The 22,730-nt window shown below is 41.3% G+C and overlaps 1 protein-coding gene across 2 annotated transcripts in view; it reads right to left on the reverse strand.

Annotated features, from left to right (window-relative positions):
* Positions 1 to 22,730, reverse strand: part of setd3 (SET domain containing 3, actin histidine methyltransferase) — a 138,726-nt gene that overhangs the window by 7,209 nt on the left and 108,787 nt on the right. For both annotated transcript variants that reach the window (XM_041214542.1, XM_041214543.1), the window contains 5 exons: positions 16,619 to 16,677; positions 13,461 to 13,575; positions 12,171 to 12,245; positions 6,083 to 6,249; positions 3,478 to 3,563 (listed from right to left, as the gene is read on the reverse strand). In XM_041214542.1, the coding sequence (XP_041070476.1) occupies positions 3,478 to 3,563; positions 6,083 to 6,249; positions 12,171 to 12,245; positions 13,461 to 13,575; positions 16,619 to 16,677 (502 nt within the window). The remainder of the gene's footprint in view (positions 1 to 3,477; positions 3,564 to 6,082; positions 6,250 to 12,170; positions 12,246 to 13,460; positions 13,576 to 16,618; positions 16,678 to 22,730) is intronic.

Raw genomic sequence — 22,730 nt, forward strand, 5'->3', positions numbered from 1 at the left:
GGGGCCTTGGTGAGTTGCTGCAGCACATTTTGTAGATAGTGCGTTGCTGCCATTGTGCATTGGTGGTGGAGGGGGTAAATGTTTAAGGTGGTGGACGGGGTGTCAGTCAAGCCAGCTGCTTTGTCCAGGATGGTGTCGAGCTTCTTGAGTGTTGCTGGAGCTGTACTCATCCAAGCAAATGGAGAGTGTTCTGTCACCCTCCTGACTTGTGCCATGTAGATGGTGGACAGGCTTTGTGGAATCAGGAGGTGAGTTACATGAAGAACTGACCCTTATGAGGATATAAATTAAATAATTACACTCCCTTGTTAATGATCCAGAGAAGCAGTTAGCCAATGTGACTTACAAGCACTCTTACTGCACAATGCTCACACTAGCTGGACTTCACAGAACCACATGTGCTGCTGCATCTTGTCTTTTGTTTATTTAAGATCATCTCCCAATGGTTCATTGACTGACTGTAATTGTAGTCAGTCAGTCCCAAGTGGGCACTGACTGGTTACAAGGGTGGAGCAGGGAGGGGAAGAATGTGGTTCTATTTCTCTACCCGTGGTCCACTCCCACCATTTATTCTTTAATTTGTCTGACAAACATAAAAAAAGGATATTTAAGTAGGTCCTATCTGCCTTACAACAATATAAACCAATCATCTATGACGGTGCTGCGAGGAGCATGTAGTGAAAACCACTCCACCTTTTGCTCCAGACCTCCATGGTTCTGCTGTAGTGCCCTAGGAGGAAATGGAAGCTGATACAGCAAACTGATTCAGAGCATTGAGAACTGCTCAGTACCTACACACTACTCTGGTATCTCTGCCCAACTCTGTTTAACCTCTGCTCATTTAAAAAGAAGAATCATCAGCAGTTTTCATTGCAATCGTACTCTGATTAACCTTCTGCAATTTTTTTTTTAAATCAGCATTTTCACAGCAAACTCACTTTCTTTGCATAATCCAAAAAGCTACAACTGGCTATTTTTAGTAGGATTCCCTAAATAGCACAGTAAAATGGAAGTCATCAGTAATCCTTGAAATATTTAAGGTCTTAAAATTAAATGCTAAACGAGTTTTTAAACCTGCAAAGGAAAACTGTAGAAAATACTATTTTCATTTGCTCAACAAGTTTGTCCTACAATCTTCTAATAGGCAGCCTTCTAATTGTCTTTGTCAGCTTAATTGACACAACATTTATCATCAGTGTGGTATGTACTCTTACATGAACACTGATTGAATTCATATGATACACCGTGCACATTATAAAATCTCTACATTGGTCCAAGGTTCAGCATAAATTGCTGTAAAATGTACCAAATACAGTGGAAATCTAACTCCAATTCAGAACAAGTAATGACAGTGTAGAGGAGGAAGACACTTTCACGGAGCTTGAGAAACCCTAGCTGTATAGAATCTTCTCATAATAAGTGTTTGACAAAAAAGTCAGGATGAATTGAAAAACCAGTTAATGACCTATAAATTTGGACACCAAGTGCCCATCTTTCTGGTGCTAACCGACCTACTGAAGCTGTAGTATAGGCAAGAAATGTGTGCACATTTTTGTCCATATGTGCGCAGCTTGCCTTACTGTGAAAGGACAAATTAATTATTGTGCAACGACCATGGGCTGAAATAGGCATTATGCCCCTTATTTGCAAATATAATTTGCAGAGAGTCTAACGCTTGTTTGAGACTCCCATCGATTGATCTGAAGCAGCCAGCAGCTTATTCATTCAGGAAAACCAGATCTTTGGGGCTACCTGTAACTTACTTGTGTTTTTGAAATACACTTACCTGAATGCAGGGACGAGTGGAACAGGAATGCTCACTGCAATGTTACACTTAAAGAAAATGGCCATTGCTGCTCCCCCTCCGCAAATGCCTGCTCCCCTTCCCCAAATGCTGTCAGTCCTCCAATTTTCTCATTCCTGCACCCCTCACCCCCAACTATAGTCTGATCATGAAATAATAAAATCCCTTTTCTTGTTATTTCTAAGTTCCATGATGTGACGGCATTCACCATTAAAACTGCAGACAAATTTTTATTTGCAGAAATGCCAGAACTCAAGGCCTCAAGGCACAATCCCAGTTCCTGTCCAGTCACTTGTTCAGCTTTAGATTTGGCAGAGGAGGTGCATTATCAGCAGAATGGATGGAAAAATCCAGAATGCCATCAGAATCATGGTGCTCAGAATTATTATTCTTGTCAAATTCATTACTCACTTATCAAGATATAGTGTATTAAAGGTAGTAATATTCATATTTGGCGCACGTACACACTCTATGATAGATTTCTTACTGTAGTACTAATGATTTAAAAGGAAGTTCTCCTCCGTGCATTATGAATAACAAGCCTTACTGGGAAAAAAAGTTCTCTTTTGCCACTTTTCATTTAACAGATTATACAATGCCATGGCGAAATTGTCTCTTTCCTGAACTGTATTATATATACAGACATAGATGTTACAAGAACAGTACCCTATTACTATCAACTGGGGACTGATATAGTGAAGTCTTCCCACAGAAAAAAACAACAACTACAGGAGCTGGGAGACCTAACTGATCTGAAATACATGCTCCTTTGGAGGTGCTTCAAGCCAGTCTCTGCAATCTGTATCACCAGAGAAAATATGAAGATACAACATAACATACAACATAAAATAAGAAATCACTTTGATAGCAAGATATGAACATACAGGCCAGAAAAAAACAGCTGGCCAATCCAGTCTGCCTCGCACAACAATGGCTGGAACATCATGACTAAAAACTTAAAAACACTTCTTCCCTCCCCCATGTAATAAATATTGCTATTTATTTAAAGAGGGAAATTGGAGATAATTAGTTATAGGGAGGAGTCTTCACCAATGAAATTCAATATACCTGACTTAACAGAAAAAGACCACAATACATGGAGAACAGATGAAGAAAAATCAGGGTGCATAAGACTGGATTACATAAATCCCTAGAAAGCTTTTTACTTGGGAAAAAAAAGAGATAACACATGCAGGAAAAATGACAATATTAATAGCAGTTCTCAATACATCCAAGTGACAAATCAAGGTATCCTTTTAACAATTACAGTAAAGGCAATAAATAAAAGAATTTGCCATCCCTAATGCTGACCTAGTATTACTTAGGACAGTCTGAGAAATAGCAAAAGGTACAGTCATTGATGACTGGAGTAAATTATGCAGAAGAAGAGACACAAGTGAGCAAGAACATCATTATGCATCTACAGCAGAGTGTGCACTGGCCAACGTCCACAAAGACATGTATCAGCAGCAAGTCCAATACCTAGTCAATGGTATAGGTAATCACAAATAACTCCTCAGGAATGATCTCACTTTAGGGATCTGACATAAACTGCTTGAGTTTCTCACTTGCAGTTCTAAAGGAGTAATTTCATCCCTTTGAGAATATTGCCTCACAATGATTTCTATCAACATCCCTCACTTTAAAAAAGAAAAATGGGGGAAAGGTTTTACCTTCAGTCATGCAGAAGACGCGTAGGAAAGCTAACAGCTGGGCTGAGATGGGAGGTTCACTGCAGTGCAGAGCAAATACACTGGACCTGACAGAAACACACATGGACACTGGAGTTAGTCTGTCAGAATAATCACAACATCAGTTTCAACAAGCACCTAATTGCACCAAAGGTGAGTTATCAGTGCAGCAACTGCAAACCAGAAAATGACCTAACAATTTTCAAGTCATAGTTTTTAAGTTCACAGCACATAATGAACAGCAAGTGGCTACAGATTATAAGCTTCACTGACAACCCATTCTGATAAAGTACGATTAATAATGGATAAGTTTTCCACCCTTTAGTTCCAACATAGAGCATCTCACACTTGGTGCACAAATCTAGATAACCATGATACAGCTTAATCACGTTTTCATCCACTTAAATTAATAAATAGTAATCTGGGTGGGCTGCATAATACAACTTCCTGCACCTAATATTTCAATATTGAGCTTCTAGCATGTGCGCAAAAATAGAAAATCAATCTTACAATTACTGATCATTAGCCTTGAAGTATGATTATCTTTTCTCCTTGGTACTTTTTGCTACTCACTCTGCCCTCTAAGCTCCATGCATCTTCCTTCAGCTAGATGATGGGATGGGTATGTCAGGGACTTTGAGTTATTGTAAAGACCATCCTATGTATAACTAATAAGGAGAAAGGCAAGACTTACCTACAGTGATTGTTCAAGGTAGTGAGTGAGAAAGAGTGAAAAGAAGAAAAAAGAGTGTTTAATCTTGACAGCCTTGAAATGCATCAATCTCTTGCAGAGTGCGGTCACGGGCGCAGGCTTGTGCTGCAAGTCAATACTCACGGGCTTAGTGATTTCTTGAGCGGGGAAGGAATAGAGTAGAAGCTTGGCATGTTCACAAGGAAATATCTCAGCATCATATAATTAGAAAGTATCATATACGAAGTCCTCAGCATATCAAGGATAAACTGTATGGTCTCGTGGGCAAAAGAAATTGTGCATGGCGACACTACATTAATTATTGTAGTTTTCAAGTTGAGGGTAGTTTTGTGCTTCAAATACTTGTCTACTCTAACTTCTCAAACCCATTTCAGTTGGTGCAATTAAGAATGGAGACTTATATTTCCCCTATGTTGATTTGAACTCAATTGAGGGGAGCCAGAAAGCAACCTGCTTTCAGATCAACTGCAACAAGTCTCAGAACTTGACTTTTGGGAAGCTACGTTTAAGGAACTTAAAATATTGTAGCGCAGGTAAAAGTAGCTTTCAAAACATTGCACTGCACATTTAATTATACCACTGATGCTTTAAACAACATGGCTGTGGTGAGAAAAAGGCTCGATCAATTCCACTTAAGTCACTCATATAATTCCATCATTATCAGGCTGTCTTAGGGAGCCATACGAAATATGTGCTGATATGAGTAGGGTATCAGAGGACACTTTATATGCTCTCTATTAATTAGTGTTATAATCAGAAGTGGTGGCATATCAGACTCTTGCACTGAAGCAGCAATGTATTTAATAAGTGAAGTGAAGACTTCTGTCAAGGAAAATGCAGAATCCTTGTTGTGGTAAATGCAACACTTTACCTTACGCTGACTAATAGTTCTTAAGACACTTTAGGGATCTGACTTAGTCTCTTTTTTTCAGCTGACAGAGGGATCCAGGCAGGTGAGGGAAGGATGGGGATTTTCAGACAGGGAGAAACTGTATTCTAATAGTCAGCCCACAGAAGGGCTGCATTTACCATGCCAAAGCTTCATATGTCACTTTGGATGAAACATTGCAAATTATTGCCTTAATGTTTAAGTTTTAAATGGAAAAAAGCTTCCCCTCCCCACCCTCAATGTACATCTATATCCACTTGTATTAAGTGAATTTCATGCTACCTCTTCAATCAATACTGTAAATAATTATGACTGTTTCCCCTGCCCTGATAACATATTTTACCATGTTTGGAGGCAATAACAATTACCTGCTTCTTGGCTTACAGATGCCACAATTGAAGATGAAGGGGGTCATTTTCTGACTTTACTACTGGCAGAGAGTCTCACCCACCAGCTGCATGTTATCAAGAAATCGTAGGCGCACTGCCCATGATTTTCCGCCTATTAAAATGAGTGGATAGAAGATCATGGGCAGCATTACAGTGAAGTCCTGAAGTACACAGCTGACAGACAAGGTGCTTCATTGATCAGGAAAACTCAAAAAAGTAACATTAAACTGTCCATTTATGAATTATTTAACAGAAGAAGGCAACCATAATATTTGGTAAACATAATATTTTTACAAAACAAAAACAGAATTACCTGGAAAAACTCAGCAGGTCTGGCAGCATCGGTGGAGAAGAAAAGAGTTGACGTTTCGAGTCCTCATGACCCTTCTGTTCAACTCTTTTCTTCTCCGCCGATGCTGCCAGACCTGCTGAGTTTTTCCAGGTAATTCTGTTTTTGTTTTGGATTTCCAGCATCCACAGTTTTTTTGTTTTTATAATATTTTTACATGCAGTCTTGCAAAAATAGCTGAATTTGCTTTTTGCAATTGACTGTGGAATGGTGAGGGAGATGGATGAAACCTTTGATAAAATACTTACGTTGGTATGCCAGCACGAGCTAAAACTTCTGCTTTCATAGCATAGAGGCGGTCACTTTTACTCACTCCCAGCTTTATCTTCACTCTGTCATGCGAGTTATTATTGAAGAAAAATCCATTGTGTATCACAAACTCAGCATTGGAGCGAGTCCCATAGAAAATATAGATCTGAAAGATTCAAATATCGTATGTTAAATTCATACAAATTGTTTGGGAACTGGCTGTAAACCTAAGGCCCCAAATCTCGGTTGCTAATGCTCCTGCTTTTCACTATGTCGGCTTAAACAAGGTACTGAGAAGGTCCCCTCTATATGAAAGAGCACAGAGTTCTGGCAGTTTCAGCTTAGTTTGCAAATGCACTTTTCAATATGATTCAGGGATTTCCTGTACAGTAACAATGGAACAGGCGTAGACCATTTAGCCCCTCAGGCCTGAGTTGCCATTCAATAGGATGATGGCTGATCTAAGTACCCACCTTTACCATATATCGATTAATACCTTTGCATTACAAAAATCTATCAATCTTAGTTTTAAAATTAACAACTGATTTTGCACCAATTGCCAGTTTCAGAAGAGAGTTCCAAACATCTATCAACCTTTGTGTGAAGTGATTCCTAATTTTACTCCTGAAAAGTCAGTCTCTAATTTTTGGACCATGTTCTCTAGCACTGGACTTCTTAAGCAATGGAAATACTTTCTCCTTATCTCCACTGTCTGTTCCCCATAAATCTTGAAAATCTTGATTAAATCAGCCCTTAACCTTTTAGATTTCAGAAAATATAATCCTAATTTATGTAATCTTTCCTCATAATTTAAACCTTAGAGTCCAATTATGATCTGGTAAATCTACTCTGTTCCCCCATCCCCAAAGCCAATATATCCTTCCTAGGGTATGATGCCCAAAATAGCTCACAGTACCTCAGGTGTGACCTAGCTTTGTATAGCTGAAGATTGACTTATGAAGGCTGAGAACCATTAGCCTTTTTGATTATTTTCTGTACCTGTTGATGACATTTTCATGATCTTTATACCTAGACCTCAAAGTCTCTTTCGATCTCTGCTACTTCTGACTTTTCACACTTAAAAAATACCTGTTTTATCTTATAAAGTCCAAAGTGGAAGACTTCACATTTGCCTACATTGAAATCCATTAGTTACAGCTTTGCCCATTCACTTAACCTACTAATATCCTTTTGTAATTTTATGCTTCTATCTACACTGCTTACAATGCCGCCTATCTTAGTGTCATCGGTGCCATCCAGCATTTTCAACCGGTTTGCTCTGAGCAGCCCAAAATGATGTCACAGGAGCCAGGCGCAAGGCCTAAAGGATCAAGGTCATCCAGATTTTCAAGAAAGGCATGCGATAGAAATCTCAGTCTGACTGTAAAAAAAAAATCCTTAAAGTAAAATATGCAAATAAAGGCAACAATGGCGAGGCATTGGAATTTGATATTCTTAAAGGAAATGCATTTATGGTACAATGTACAAACATAAGGGCTTCAATGGTAGAACTTCCTATTGGCAAAGTTTACATATGAACCTTTAAGTCCAGAGACCTGAGAGAATAATCCAGGCTGACACTTCAAAGCAGTACAGAATGTGCTGCACTGTCAGGGGTGTCTTTTATTGGGGACATTAAACCGAGGCCCATCTGCCCTGTCAGGTGGAAGTAAAAGATCCCACCATTCAAAGAGAAGCAGGGGAGCTTTCCTTCGTGTCCCAGTCAATATTTATCCCTAAACCAACACCTGAAGCAGGGTTCTGATGAAAGGTCACAACCTGAAACATTAACTCTGTTTCTTTCTCCACAGACGCTACAAGACCTGGTGGGTATTTCTAACATTTTATGTTTTCATACCTAAAGCAGGTGATCTAGTAATTTATTTCATTGCTTTTTGAGAGACCTGGCCATGCTTGCTACAACACTGACTTTGGGCCAATTTTAACTCTGTGTAAGTGGTGGGTGTTGAATGAACTAAAATTGCACCAAATATTTCAAAAGTACTTTATAGGCTGTAAAGTGCTTCAGAACATCCAGAGCCCATGAGAGGTATATAAATGCAAGTTCTTTTCTTTAATGAGCTTGTACTAAATTCCTGTGCATACTATTTTAAAATTTAAAACTAACAGATTCATGCCTGCATAAAAATTGCGTGCACAGGAAGACAATATAAGTCCATTCAGCATTTATACGTGAACATAATTAACAACAAAAAATTGCTGAGGGTTGGCAAATGGGTTGTTTCAAGCTAAAGTGGTTAAAATCCAAAGAAATACATAAAAATAATTTTTCGGTGATCAATGAAACCAATCATCTAAATAGGAGGTGGCAGGTGATATGCTGCAAATCCAATTCAAATTTAGTGCCAATGCACTGGGCTGTATCAGTTTGCAACACTCATGAGTTAGCAAAGTAACCGATTCTTGAGAAATTATATTGTTTACAAATACTTTCCAGTATTCTTTACAATTAATTTAGCAAAGCACACTGATCTCAGCCTGGGTTGCGTTACTTTTGACATGCCCCTGCTACCCTGCCCCAATTGTACATTGTGACTTCTTTCAGTGACCTTAAAGAGTGTGCGCTTGTCACGATCAAGCTTTAGTCTTATTGTACTTCAACATGATTTCGGGTCTTCACACAAACTTGCTGTATCTTTTGTGTTGTAGAAAAATTTTAGAAGGTCAAGCAGTCTTAACACTAAAACTTCAGCTAAAACAATGGCTGAAGAATTCCAAGTCCAAATGCAACAAGACCTGGACATTATCCAGGCTTGGGCTGACAAGTGTCAAGTAACATTCGTGCCAGGCAATGACCGACTCCAACAAGAGAGAATCTAACCAACGTCCCTTGACATTCAATGGCATTACCATTGCTGAATGCCCCAATAACAACATCTTGGGGTTAACATTGACCGGAAACTGAACTGGATTAACCATATAAGCGCTGTGGCTATAAGCCAGGTCAGAGGCTAGTAATCCTGCAGTGAGTAACTCGCCACCTAACTCCCCAAAGCCTGTCCACCATCTAAAAGGTACAAGTCAGGAGTGTGATGGAATACTCTCCAGATGAGTGCAGCTACAACAGCACTCAAGAGGTTGACACCATCTAGGACAAAGCAGGCCGCTTGATTGGCACCCCATCCACAAACATTTACTCCCTCCACCACAAATGCAGAGTGTGTGCCATCTACAAGAACTCACCAAGGCTCCTTAGACAGCACTTCCAAACCCACAACCATGCAAAGAACAAGAGCAGCAGGCACATGGGAACACCACCACCTGAAAGTGCCCTTCCAAAGCACTCACCATCCTGACTTGGAAATATATCGCCATTCTATCACTGTCGCTGGGTCAAAATCCTGAAACTCCCTCCCCAACAGCTCTGTGGGTGTACTACATCACATGGACTGCAGTGGTTCAAGACAGCAGCTCACCACCGCCTTCTCTAGGGCATTTAGGGATGGATAATAAACGTTGGCCTACCCAGTGACGCCCACATTCCATGAATGCATTTTAAAAATCCACATTCAAGTATGTATAAACTGTTTGAAAAATGAGATGAACTCATTAATAGGGTTAAAAATAGCAACAAATCTCAAAAGGATCTAGTCAAGTCTTTTTTTTAAACTCAAATTGTTGGTCATTCCACTTGTATAGTCCTTGGGGTATGATTCATTGTATTTTACCCATTACCTAAAAAGAGGACAATGTGTACTATCCCCTCCTCAAATACAAAGCAGCAATAGAAATATAGAAAATAGGAGCAGGAGTAGGCCATTCGGCCCTTCGAGCCTGCTCTGCCATTCATTATGATCATGGCTGATCATCCAACTCAATAGCCTGGTCCTACTTTCTCCCCATATCCTTTGATCCCTTTCGCTCCAAGAGCTATATCTAACTCCTTCTTAAAAACATAAAATGTTTTGGCCAACTACTTTGTGGTAGCGAATTCCACAGGCTCATCACTCTGTGGGTGTAGAAATTTCTCCTCATCTCAGTCCTACCCCATATCCTCAGACTGTGACCCCTGGTTCTGGACTCCCTCACCATCGGGAACATCCTTCCTGCATCTACCCCATCTAGTCCTGTTAGAAATTTATAGATATCTATGAGATCCCCCTCGTTCTTCTGAACTCCAGCAAATATAATCCTAACCGACTCAATCGCTCCTCACATGTCAGTCCCGCCAGCCCAGGAAACAATCTGGTAAATCTTCGCTGCACTCCCTCTATAGCAAGAACATCCTTCCTCAGATAAGGAGACCAAAACTGCACACAATATTCCAAGTGTGGTCTCACCATGGCCCTGTATAATTGCAGCAAAACGTCCCTAGTCCTGTACTCGAATCCTCTCGCTATGAAGGCCAACAAACCACTTACCTTCAGCGACTGGTATGCGAGGACACCCAGGTCTCGTTGTGCATTCCCCTCTCTAATAATCTGCTTTCCTGTTTTTGCTACCAAAGTGGATAACCTCACATTTATCCCCATTATACCGCATCTGCCACGCATTTGCCCACTCACTCAGCTTGTCGAAATCACTCTGAAGCATCTCTGCATCCTCCTCACAGCTCACCCTCCCACCCAGCTTTGTGTCATCTGCAAATTTGGAGATACTACACTTAGTTCCCTCATCTAAATCAGTAACATATATCATGAATAGCTGGGGTCCCAGCAGCGATCCCTGCAGTACCCCACTAGCCACTGCCTGCCATTCGGAAAAAGACCCGTTAATTCCTACTCTTTGGGCAGAATTTTGCCCTAGGTTGGCGGGTGGGCCCCACTGGCTGGGCGGCGGGTGGGCGGGCAGCCGAACTCTGATGCCGAAATGGGGCCTGCTGCCATTTTGAGTGGGCAGGCCAATTAAGGCCCGCCCAGCGGCCTGCCAGACAGGAAGTGTTATGCACTTCCTGTACATGGGGGTGGAGGGATGCCCCATCTGTCAAAGTGCGCTCTCTCGCCCATGCGTGCGAATGAGCAGACTGCTCCCTGAGACAAAGTGCTGTTTCAGGGAGATTACTGACAATCTAAAAAATTTTAAAAATAGAAAAATTAAAAAATCATTAACATGTCCCCCTCATGTGACAATGTCACACAAGATAGGACACGTTAATAAATATCACATACAATTTATGAAAGTTCTTAAAAACAGACATGAAACCTCATCCCGCCGCTGGATGAAGTTTCATGTATTATCAGAAGCCCGCTGGGGCTCCTGGCCTGCCCGCCAGCCTTGAGGTTGGACGGGCAGGGTCTTTAATTATCTTAATTACCCTGTCAATGGCCTCAATTGGCCATCGACAGTTCGGCAGGTGGACAACTGATTTCGCTGTCCGCCCGCCTTCCTAAGAATTTAAATGGACCGGGATGATGTCGGGGGTTCTTCCCTAAGTTATTCTGCGTCATTTTCCCATTGGCGAGCGGGCCCCGCTCCCAAATAGCTGACAGGAAAATTCAGGCCTTTGTTTCCTGTCTGCCAACCAGTTTTCTATCCATCTCAATACGCTATCCCCAATTCCGTGCGCTTTAATTTTACATGCTAATCCCTTATGTGGGACTTTGTTGAAAGCCTTCTGAAAGTCCAAATAAACCACATCCACTGGCTCCCCCTCATCAACTCTACTAGTTACATTCTCAAAAAATTCCAGTAGATTTGTCAAGCACGATTTCCCTTTCGTAAATCCATGCTGACTCTGTCTGATTCTGCCACTGTTTTCCAAGTGCTCAGCTATTAAATCTTTTATAATGGACTATAGAATGTTGTTCCTCCCTCGATAATATATTACATTACATAAAGTTTATAGTATTGAACAGGCCAATAATTCTATGCTGATGTTTATGCTCCATATGAGCCTCTTCCCACCCTACTTCATCTAACCCTTTCAACATATCCTTCTAAACATAGAACATGATTCCCAATTGTCATCTGTGAACATATAGCACTGCGTCTGCAGGGAATATGTTTCACTGAAATTCCTGTTTTCCTTGGGTTTTTTTTCAAAAAGTAACGCTATTATAGTAACAAAATAATGTTAATGCTTATGAAATCTTCTAGAAGCATGAAATCAATAACTTTCTTCCTTACCTGATCTTCAGCTTTATAATCCTGTAAAGCAACACATTCACACCGATCATCCTCTAGGTTGTACCCAGTTGTGATCTAAAAAGGGAAGGACTGAAGGTTAAGATAGGCATGTAATTAAGTGGGACAAAGTTTCCAGGTCCTAGAAGTCCTGGGGCGTGGACAAAAGCAACGTGTAACAGTAGCTTAAAGCAAAGGTGGAAATTTCCTCTCCCTCTGCTTTTTAGTAAAGTAAAACAAATGACAGTTTACACATTCAGAGGACAAAACTGCATTTTTTGCACTTTCAAGTCCTTGTTCACATTAGCCATCTATCATCCAATCACAATGAATGCTGCTTTTCCACACAAAAAAATAGGGTGCGAGAAAATAAACTTTTACTATTATCTAGTGAACAGATGGATGGCTGGGGATTTAAGGGTATAGGGTGCCTTGTAGTGTTTGTACTTGCTTACTGGTAGAACTATCCTATAAATAGTCTATTTACACCCCTCCCCCCCCCCCCCGCCCCATCCACCTAAAAAATTAGGCCGAACTGATAATTTATCATAATTTATCTCATTAACCCTTCTCACCCAACAGAAGGTTACCAATTGGCCAATTTCCAAGTGTCATCACTTGACTTGGGAGCAGGAGTAGGCCATTCAGCCTCTTGAGCCTGATCCAGCATTCAATTAGATCATGCCTGATCTGTATCTCAACTCCATTTATCCACCTTAGATCCATATCCTTTGATACCCTGACCTGACAAAAATCCAATGATCTCAGTCTTAAAAGCTCTAATTGTTCCATTAGTCACAGCCTTTGGGAGACAGAGTTCCAAGTTCCTGATACCCTTTTGTGCTAAAAGTACTTCTGGTTTGATCTCCCTCTTGAATGGCTTAGCCCTAATTTTAAGATTATGTCCCTTGGATCTTGTGTGGAAATAGTTTTTCTATATCTACCCTACTGCATGTTTGAGAAGAGACTCACTTGTTTCTATCAAAAGGTACAGGTGAGCTTGTACAACTGTTGCATCGCAAGTCACAACAACACAAGCAGTGGCTGTGGGGAAGTCTGTGACCCAGGTCATTCTGAATTGCTGCAGGAAGCAAGAGGGTCACTGTACATTACAGGATCTAACAGGCAGGCAACTGTTTAATGTTATTTGAAAAGACAATGCCTAAACTGCTTTATCACTCGGCTACTTCCTGGAAGCTACAGAAACACAAAACCAGATTGTTCAATTTAGAGGGAACTTTTTAAGATGCAGGATAAAGTCCCTTACAGGGCATAAGTGATGTTTTCACTCACCAAGCCATTGGTGTGATTACACATATCCCACAGAGGTATAAGAGCCAAAGTGACCCGGGAACCATCTTCGGTTGGAATTTGGTTCTGGCGAGTCATGACGGAAGAGACAGCCCATCTGTAATGAAACGGAAAAACTGGAACAGTTATGAAATTGGAAAGCAAGTATATACTTTCAAGAATATGGGACCGAAATTTAAGCTCCCCAGCCAGCAGGTTTCTCCACACGAGCAGGTTTGTGGACAGGTGGGGCATGCAAAATCCAGTGGGTGGCTTTCCCGCTGCCTATGTGTACACCACCCAATGGTCTAAAACTTTACAGGGAGTAGGGGAGGTCTTGGGTTACGTAGAGCCTCATCCCACCCCAGCTGATACTTTAGCCAAAGCAAGGGGTGGCCCAGGCAATGCAGGAAGCCCGGCAGCTTCAGTTGTTTAGCCGGTTGTTAGGTAAGGTCTCTCTATCTCTTCGCCCCCCAACACACACACCTTAAACCAGCTTATATTTCAACTCTTTCTTGGACTCGAACTCAAGTTCTGTCGAAGGGTCACGAGGACTCGAAACGTCAACTCTTTTCTTCTCCGCCGATGCTGCCAGACCTGCTGAGCTTTTCCAGGTAATTCTGTTTTTGTTTTGGATTTCCAGCATCCACAGTTTTTTTGTTTTTATGTTAGGTAAGGGGGTTGGGTGGGTGTCACTTCCTTTACATGTCCCCTGGGCTAATTGGAGGCCCTCCTTTAATCTTCCACCTATGTACTCCTGAGCCCATGCCTCTTGCAGAGCCCTCTGAACCCGGACTAGCCTGACTTTCCTGAGCATTGGAGACTGTCTGTAGTCCTAGCAGTGTCCACTACTCCTGGTTGGTGTTGCTGGGACTACAGAGTTGCCAGCTATCTGAATGGCTGACAGCTCTCTGAGGTGTGACTTCCTCCTGAGATAGGGGCTCAAGTCTCACCTTAAAGCAATTAACACTGCTCCCTGCATTAAATTGCTGCGGGGCTGCGATCGGGATCATGGGCAGGCTCCCCTCTGCGCATTTTTAGCTGGAGAGAGTGGGGGAGGGGGTGGGGGGGAATGCAGCACCCTATAGTATCTAGCCCATGGCGCAATGCTTTCATAAATTAGAATTCCCTAAGGGCCAAGCCACCGTTTTTCAAAAGCATCCAAAAGAAAACTTTCTTCCAAACATTCTTTCGGTTATTTTCCTAACCCCATCATTGCTTCCCATGGCTGATTCAGCATCTTCCTCTATCCGTTGGAAAGCACTCTGACATCATGTGAGAAGTACTGTGTAAACACATGCTGCTGTCTGTTTATATGCCCTGTCAGAGAATGTTAACCAGTCATTTTTCAGACATCAAATCTCAGAGAAGGTTCACACCACACACAAAAACAGTTTCTAAGCATGTTCTAAAACCCCTACAACTCAGGAGTGCTCATCTTTCAGGTTAATTTCTCCTTTAATTCGGTGTCTGAAGGCACTGGTGATGACAAGCACCTAGGCTATAAGCCAAATTGTACATTTTATAAAGCAGTTTTAAACTGTTTGTATCTACAAATTGCTGTTCATTGCACACGCCAAGCAAAGTGAGTTGAGATGAGACTCTACCTCTGAGATGGGGAGCATTTCATAATTCAGAGGCTCGTGGATTTTTGGAATTCTGAAATTCCAGAGGACTTTGCATGCTTCGGCTCTGAGCATAATCAAGACAGAGATGGATAGATTTTTGGACACTAAAGGCATCATGTGGATATGGTGCGAAAGCGAAGCGAGGTAGATCAGCCTTAATCTTACTGAATGAGAGAGCAGGCTAGAGGGGCCTAATCTATTCATAACAAAAACGGGAAAGGTTGTAAATACTCAGCAGGTCAGGCAGCATCCGTGGAGAGAGAAAAACAGAGTTTCAGGCCATGACCTTTCATCAGAACGACCTGAAATATTAACTCTGTTTCTTTCTCCACAGTTGCTGCCTGACCTGTTGCGTTTTTCCAGAATTTACTGTTTTTACCTCAGATTTCCAGCATCCACTGTATTCTGTTTCTGGATTCCTGCTCCTATTTCTTTTTCTTATGTGCAAAAAAGGCACTTAGAGTGTGCCTGTGTCATCTATGGTTTTCTGCCAAGTCTCTCACTGCTTGTCTATGTTTCACAAAACATCAAACCCGGCCTGCGCTGCAGTGTGAACACCGCATGTATATCAGACCCATGCTAGGTAAAGAGACAGATGAAGAATAAATTCAAAGAGACAGTTGTACTCAGATCAGAAATAAGAGTTCAACATGGCATTAGTGGAGGCCTTACTCAGACCCTCCTGGGCACAATTGTTTTGATCTTGTTTGATCGGTCTTCAAAAAAAGAGAAGGCAAGCTCCCTCACCCTCATCTTCAGCCCTCCCACCCTCATCTCCTGTGCATGCATCCTCCATCATAAACTCTGTTTTATTTAAGATGTACAGCTACTAGGAATTAAATAGCCTTTCAACAGCAAAAACAATGTGGATTAAAACTTTGAACTCAATCCATTTTCAAGAGTAGAACTACTGTTGTTTAAACTTCAGGATTGTCTTGGAATCTCCAGGGATTAAAGATTAATCTGTGCTGTGAGAACTACTGTAGAAAATTTAAAAGGATATTAAAGAAAAAATGTATCTTTACTTCCCCAATTTTGATCACTTTTTTAATAAGTTACAAAATATTAACTGAGTGGAACAGTTGGAAGCTGGCGTTTCTGGGATGAGACTTCACTGACAAATAAGACCAAGTAATATGTCCACTTGCATAACCTACCAATGCCAGAGGGAGATCTGATAAATCAATTGAGTCTTCAGTAAGCTGCCAAATTTTACATATGTTTCTCACCACATCGAACAAAAAGCTATACTTGGATAAAGTACTTTGGGATTGTTGTTTTTGAAAGTGCTATATTTCACTCCTTCATTCTCAGAGTGTTTAAGTCAGCACATTTTAGATCTTGGTAGTGCATGATGAGTCACCTTTGATGAAGCAGATGGATTGCAAGTACAGTGGGGTTCCCATTATTAAAATGAAGCACTAACGTTATGCACAGGCTGCAGAACGTGTTTCACAACAGTATTCCACTGTACTAGCAAAAAATAGAACTTTTCTTTTCTAAAGTCTCTCATGTTTTCTTTTAAATACTGACCTGTAGTCGTCAAAGGTGAAGGATTCCTTCAAGGGCAGTTTGCTAGCATTTGGATGGGTCTAAGAATCGAGTTGAAAGAATAGGGAAAAGTTGGGGGGGGGGGTGGTGGAAGGAAGAGGAAGAGAGGGGGAAGGGGGAGGAGCAAACAAACAAGAGAATGGAAAAGAGAGAGAAAAAAAACCACAAGTCAGTCAGCAGAATTTCATTACTTAGCAGCCTAACAGATACTAACAAGAGCCAAATGAAGCAAGAGGAGTCCAGCCGAGCTACGGCAGGATCATCATGCCATAATGCTCCCATACATCACTGTCAACTTAATTTGTTGTGCCCAGCAGCTGTCATAAATCTGCTCCATCAACTCCTGCAAGCAGAACCCACCAGCAATACAAAATAAAACTTAGGGCCTGTGACAGTAACGCAATCTGCTGCCAACAAGTCCTTCATCAGCCTACCGAATGTCACCTCTTTTCCAAAAACGTTCACTTGTTGACACTGGCAGGGGCCCAGGAGACGGATTTTTTTTTTTATGGACTGGGAGCCTTTCCTCGCACTGCGCTCTGATGCAGTGCTACTGTCAGTGGCACTCTATGTAGCGTGCAATTTCTTCCTTGATGCATTAGCATCAGAAGTTGGGGTAATTCATCATTTCTCTCAATAGTATATTGGCTGGCATCAGGAGTACAGTAGTGGTGAGGGGAGGGGGGTGGCGGCTGAGGTTTAAGTAGCTGCACCGCAAATCAATTATACAACAAAAGCCAGCATAGATAATGCAGTTTTGGCCAAACTGGAGATCACAAAAGACTGCTAATTAGATGCTAGCTCTACTGTGCTTAAATGTGGAAAAAACCTGCTTCGTCCGCTTTCTTCATAGGACAGGAGTGTTAAAGGCAAGGTGCTTCTGAAATACAGTACGAGCAACAATATCCCCTTTAACCACTACATACATAGGCAAGCTTAAAAAAATGTCAAAATAAACCTGATTTTCCTGTCATTTCTTTCTCCAAAGGATGATTGTACACAATTTCAAGTGAGTTGAGAGAAAATTGATGCACCCAGATTCAACAAACCTTATGGTGAAACATTTATCCAGTCTGATTTAGGCAGTTTCTTCGAGGACTACTTTATTCATCTAAGCATAAAGTAATGTCATTTTAGCAGCAATAAACTTCTGTTCCCAGTCATAACTGTGATGGAAAAGGCATGTGGTGCTTGTGTACACAAGTCAGGGGTTACTTCGCCACCCAACACTTAACATGAGTAGAGAACTAAAATTGCTCCGTGACTTTTCTATCTGCTGGAGAGGCACAGAGTCAGGATGTGGATGAGGAAGAATTTGTTAACAGACTCTAGCTTTTCATGTTTCTGGAATACAAAACTAACAGCCCCTCACAATATAAAGAGGTCACTAAATTCTTACTTTGTGCTCGATTTATATAATTTTTTGCATTTTTTAAAACAAATTCTCTTAAGTAAGACAAGGAGGAAACCAATGTTTCCTTGAGCCTGCTCTGCCATTCACTAAGATAATGGCTGATCTTCGACCTTAATTCCGCTTTCCCACCCTTTACTCATATTCCTAGATTTACTGTTCCTAAAAAAATTTTTTTTAGTTATTGTACAGTGGGCTTAATACAAACAAATGCTCTTCATCCATTTCAAATAAATATAAACACAGACGCTGAAGTACTATATGCTGTGACAAACAAAATATTAATGATTAAACTGAATTTTGCTAAACTATATGGAAGTCAGTAAAGGTTAAGTGTCCCAGGCAGATACATTGCCTGTTTCACCAAGTAGGCCATTGGGTTTTGGCAAACATCACAGTGCTTCTGTCACATAAATTTCATTGTTTCATGGGATGTGGGCATCAATAGCAACACCAGCATTTGTTGCCCATCCCTATTTGCCCTCAAGAAGGTGATGGTAGGCCACCTTCTTCATCTGCTTTAGTCCAACTTTTCTGTGGTGGTTTGGTACAACTGAGTGGCTTGCTACGCCATTTCAGAGGGTCTGCAGTCACACGTAGACCAGACCAGCTATGGATGGCAGACTACCTTCCCTAAAGGACATTAGTGAACCAGATGGGTTTTTATGGCAATCAATGATAGTTTCATGGTCATCATTACCAAGACTAGCTTTCAATTCCAGATTTAACCAGGGTGTTCAGCTGGTGGTTGTGTTGGACTTCCTCACCAGGGCTTCAAGAGTCCTCCTTCGCATGAATTCTTTCCCAAATTATACTTAATCTACAGATACAGAAACCACTGCAGTAGTCAATCCTCTATCACAGCCACATTAGTCTCATCGACAATGCTCCCAAATCTTCCCTTCTCCATTAGTGCACCTTCATTCCACTTCATGCGCTGCATTTTCATCTCAGAAGCGGGAATCTGGAGTTGGGAGGTTTCCCAACCTTGCAATACCACCTCTTGACCAGTACTTCCCTGACCAACAGTGTCTGCACAAGCTCTTTTCGTGGCAGGGAGTTGGAGACAGGCTAGAATCAGGCCTGCTGCCCATGGCGGAGATGGAGGCGAGCCAATGCCAAGGTCCCACAACCCTCACCCTCTTACTCACATAACCCCCTCACTCCCTCGTACCTCCCCTCAGCAGCCCCCCCACCCTCCAATCCAATCACTCAGTATAAACAGAACTCAGGAGCTGTATTATAACACTAGAAATGTTTGAGAAGCTGAAAAACTATTATCCTCTTAACAGCTCATAACTCGCAAAAATAATCAAGCTAACAGTCCCCTTGACAGCTATGTCAACAACTCCTGCTGAACAGGATCCATTAGTGGGTTTGGAAGTTAGCCAAGCATTCATAATGAGATTCCATTGAAGAACTGTGTCAACAAACCCGCCTTAGCTGAATATATTAAAGCCTTTGAAGACAACTGCAAGCTCAGCCATCCATCAAGCTTTGAAACAGCCAAACAGATAGCTGAACTTATCTTAAAGGGAAGGTCTGGGCACATTTCACACCATCATCTCGGGATTTCACTGTTGTACAATGCAGAATAGCACCTCATCCAGTGGATAATGTACTCCAACGCATCTGAAGACTTTTCCACTTCCACAATGGCTGTTCAGTCCCTTAACAGCTTGCTAGATGTCAGAAGTGACAACCTGGCAAACACATCATTTAATGGTCATTTACCATTTCAAAACAAGGCCCTATCATCACTTACTATGTCAAAAGCATATAAAATTTACAATATAGCATTTTATGATGACTTGTGACTTGACACCTTTTGAACTCATCTTTCATTCAATTCCTGATTCTAAACCAGGTTCCCCCCATGTGCTGGTGTGAAACACGTCACCTTACAAAACCAGCCCACCACTGAAAATTCAGGGAGGTCTGAAATGTCCATTTCTGCAGTGGTGCTGGCAATGTTGAGACATCAGCGTGTGGGGCTGCAACCTACTCCTGCCTTATCTCACGCCACTGAAAATTCCCATCGGGTCACAGTCACCATTTTTAAAGCCCGTCTGAGGTGATTAGGCCCCAGTTGGGGTGGGAAAATCCAGCTCCATGTCTTTGCGTACAGTTAGCAACTCCATGAGTCCCATCATCTCCTAACTTCATCTCCAAAAGAACCTCAACAGTGTACATAATGCTCCAGCATATGCATTTTTAAAAATCTGCCCTGAGCATTAACATGCCTAGCCTTGAGTTGATCTAATTATCTGCACCAGAAAAGAAACTTATCCCCAAGGTCTACTGTCAATTTCCATTCTTTCACTGGAAAAGACAATCTGCCTTACCTGCTGCTCTTCCTTCATCCAATGACTATATTTTTGATCAACATTCTTTACCTGCTCCACCTACTGTTTCACTGAATCCTCACATCCGAACAGACGAATTAGGAGGACAATTAGGCCACTCGGTCCCTCAAGCCTGCTCCGGCATTCAATAAGATCAAGGCCGATTTGAATGTAACCCACATTCCTGCCTACTCCCAATAACCTTTCACCCCCTTGTTAATCAAGAATCTATGTACCTCTGCCTTAAAAACATTCAAAGACTCTGCTTCCAGGAAGAGAGTTCCAAAGACTCTCACCCCTCAGAGAAAAGAATTCTCCTCATCTCTGTCTTAAATGAGTGACCCCTTATTTTTAAACAGTGATCCCAGGTTCTAAATTCTCCCACTAGAGGAAATACCCTCTCTACTCCATCAAGACCTCTCAGGATCTTTAAGGTTTCAATTAAGTCACCTCTTATTCTTCTAAATTCCAGTGGATACAAGCCTAACCTATCCAGCTTTTCATCCTAAGATCACCTGCCCACTCCTGGTAAACATTCTCTGAACTGCTTCTAATGCATTTACATCTGTCTTTAAGCAAGGAGACCAGTACTATACATAATACTCCAGACATGGTCTCACCAGTACCCTATACAACTGAAGCATAACCTCCCTACTTTTGTAATCAATTCCCCTCATAACAAATTATAACATTCTATTAGCTTTCCTAACTACTTGCTGTACCTGCAGACTAACCTTTTGTAATTCATGCACCAGGACACCCAGATCCCTCTGAATCTCAATCTTTTGCCATTTAGATAATAAGCTTCTTTTTTATTCTTCCTGCCAAAATGAACGAATTCACATTTGCCCACATTATACTCCATTTGCCAGATCTTTGTCCACTCACTTAACCTATGTCACTTTGTAGCCTCCTTATATCCTCTTCACAATTTACTTTCCTACCTCTCTGTGTGTTGTCAGCAAATTTAGCAATTTCTAATATTATTTCTAATAATTTCTAATTTTGTGTCATTTGTGCTTATCCAATGAATCACTGAAGGCAGAGAGTGTGGAGTTAAATTGGTCTTTGGCAGTAAGGAGCAGAAAATGACTGATAAAAAACAGGCTGCTAATTCGTTGAATCTTGTACCAAAGGATGATTTCACCCCTGATTGACCACTCCCTGCCAGCATTGCATATAGGGCCCACTGTATCCATTTCTCCAGGATCACCCTAGCTGACATTAGCTTTTTCCACAAGATACAGAAAATAATTTAAACTCAACTGATTGCTTATTTTGCAGATTTGCCTTAATCCCCATGAAATAAAAATCTGCAAGAGGGAAATTACAACTGAAATTGGCTAATGAAGCTTCATGTAGGAAGTGCCCTGACCCCAAAAATTTAGGGCAGTATTTAATGGAGTGACAGGTGTCTCGTCTGCCAACTGGTCAAACTGCCACCGGGTGAATACCATCAGCAGTGGGACCTGATTCCACCCTTAGCTTCAGAACAGGTTTGACGGGCTGAATGAATGACCTACTCCTCCTTCTCAACATGTGAATTTAACCGCAACTAAATTAACAGTGAAGTTACAGTTTAAATCTGATTGCATAAAATATTTTGACTGCTTATACTAGGAATTACAAAATAAAGCATCAGTACTGCATTACTGGGTCTGTTTCAGGAGTATGAAATACCCATTATGAATTTGAAAAGTTTCCCACAAATGAAACAAACCTATTAACTCAGCATTATGGTGCCATATACAAAATAGTTATCTAGCAGTGATTACAAGGTAGCAATCTAATCAAGGTGCCCAGATAACATTGTGGACTGCCAGATCATAGCTCAAATAGTTTATTACATTCATCTGAAACCACAAGATTAAATTATTTGAAACATGAAGGAACCAACCAACTTGCATTTACAGAGCACCTCTCACGCTGTTATGTAGAAAAAGACGCGTTTGCACACAAGCAAGATCCCACAAACAGCGAAGGACTGGTGATCAGAAATTCTACTTTTGGCCAGGATAACTTCTCTCTTTCTTTAAATAATGTCACAAGATCTTTTCTATCCAGCTGCACAGACAGACAGGGCTTCAGTTTAACACCTCATCGGAAAGGCGGCACCTCCAACAGTGCAACACCCCCTCACTGCTGGACTGAAATGTCAGTCTGGATTATATGTTCAAATTTGTAACAATGCAGCTGCAGTTATTCAATTAACTCCAAAACACCCTATTTTAATCTAAAACGTACACTGTTAATTTCCTTCATAGAGTTTCGTCAGATTTCAACCCTATTACTGCACCAGCAGCAGTTAACGTAAATGCTGACTTCCAGCATGTTGCAT

Source organism: Carcharodon carcharias, chromosome 20 (genome assembly GCF_017639515.1).
Source record: "Carcharodon carcharias isolate sCarCar2 chromosome 20, sCarCar2.pri, whole genome shotgun sequence".
NCBI lineage: Eukaryota > Metazoa > Chordata > Chondrichthyes > Lamniformes > Lamnidae > Carcharodon > Carcharodon carcharias.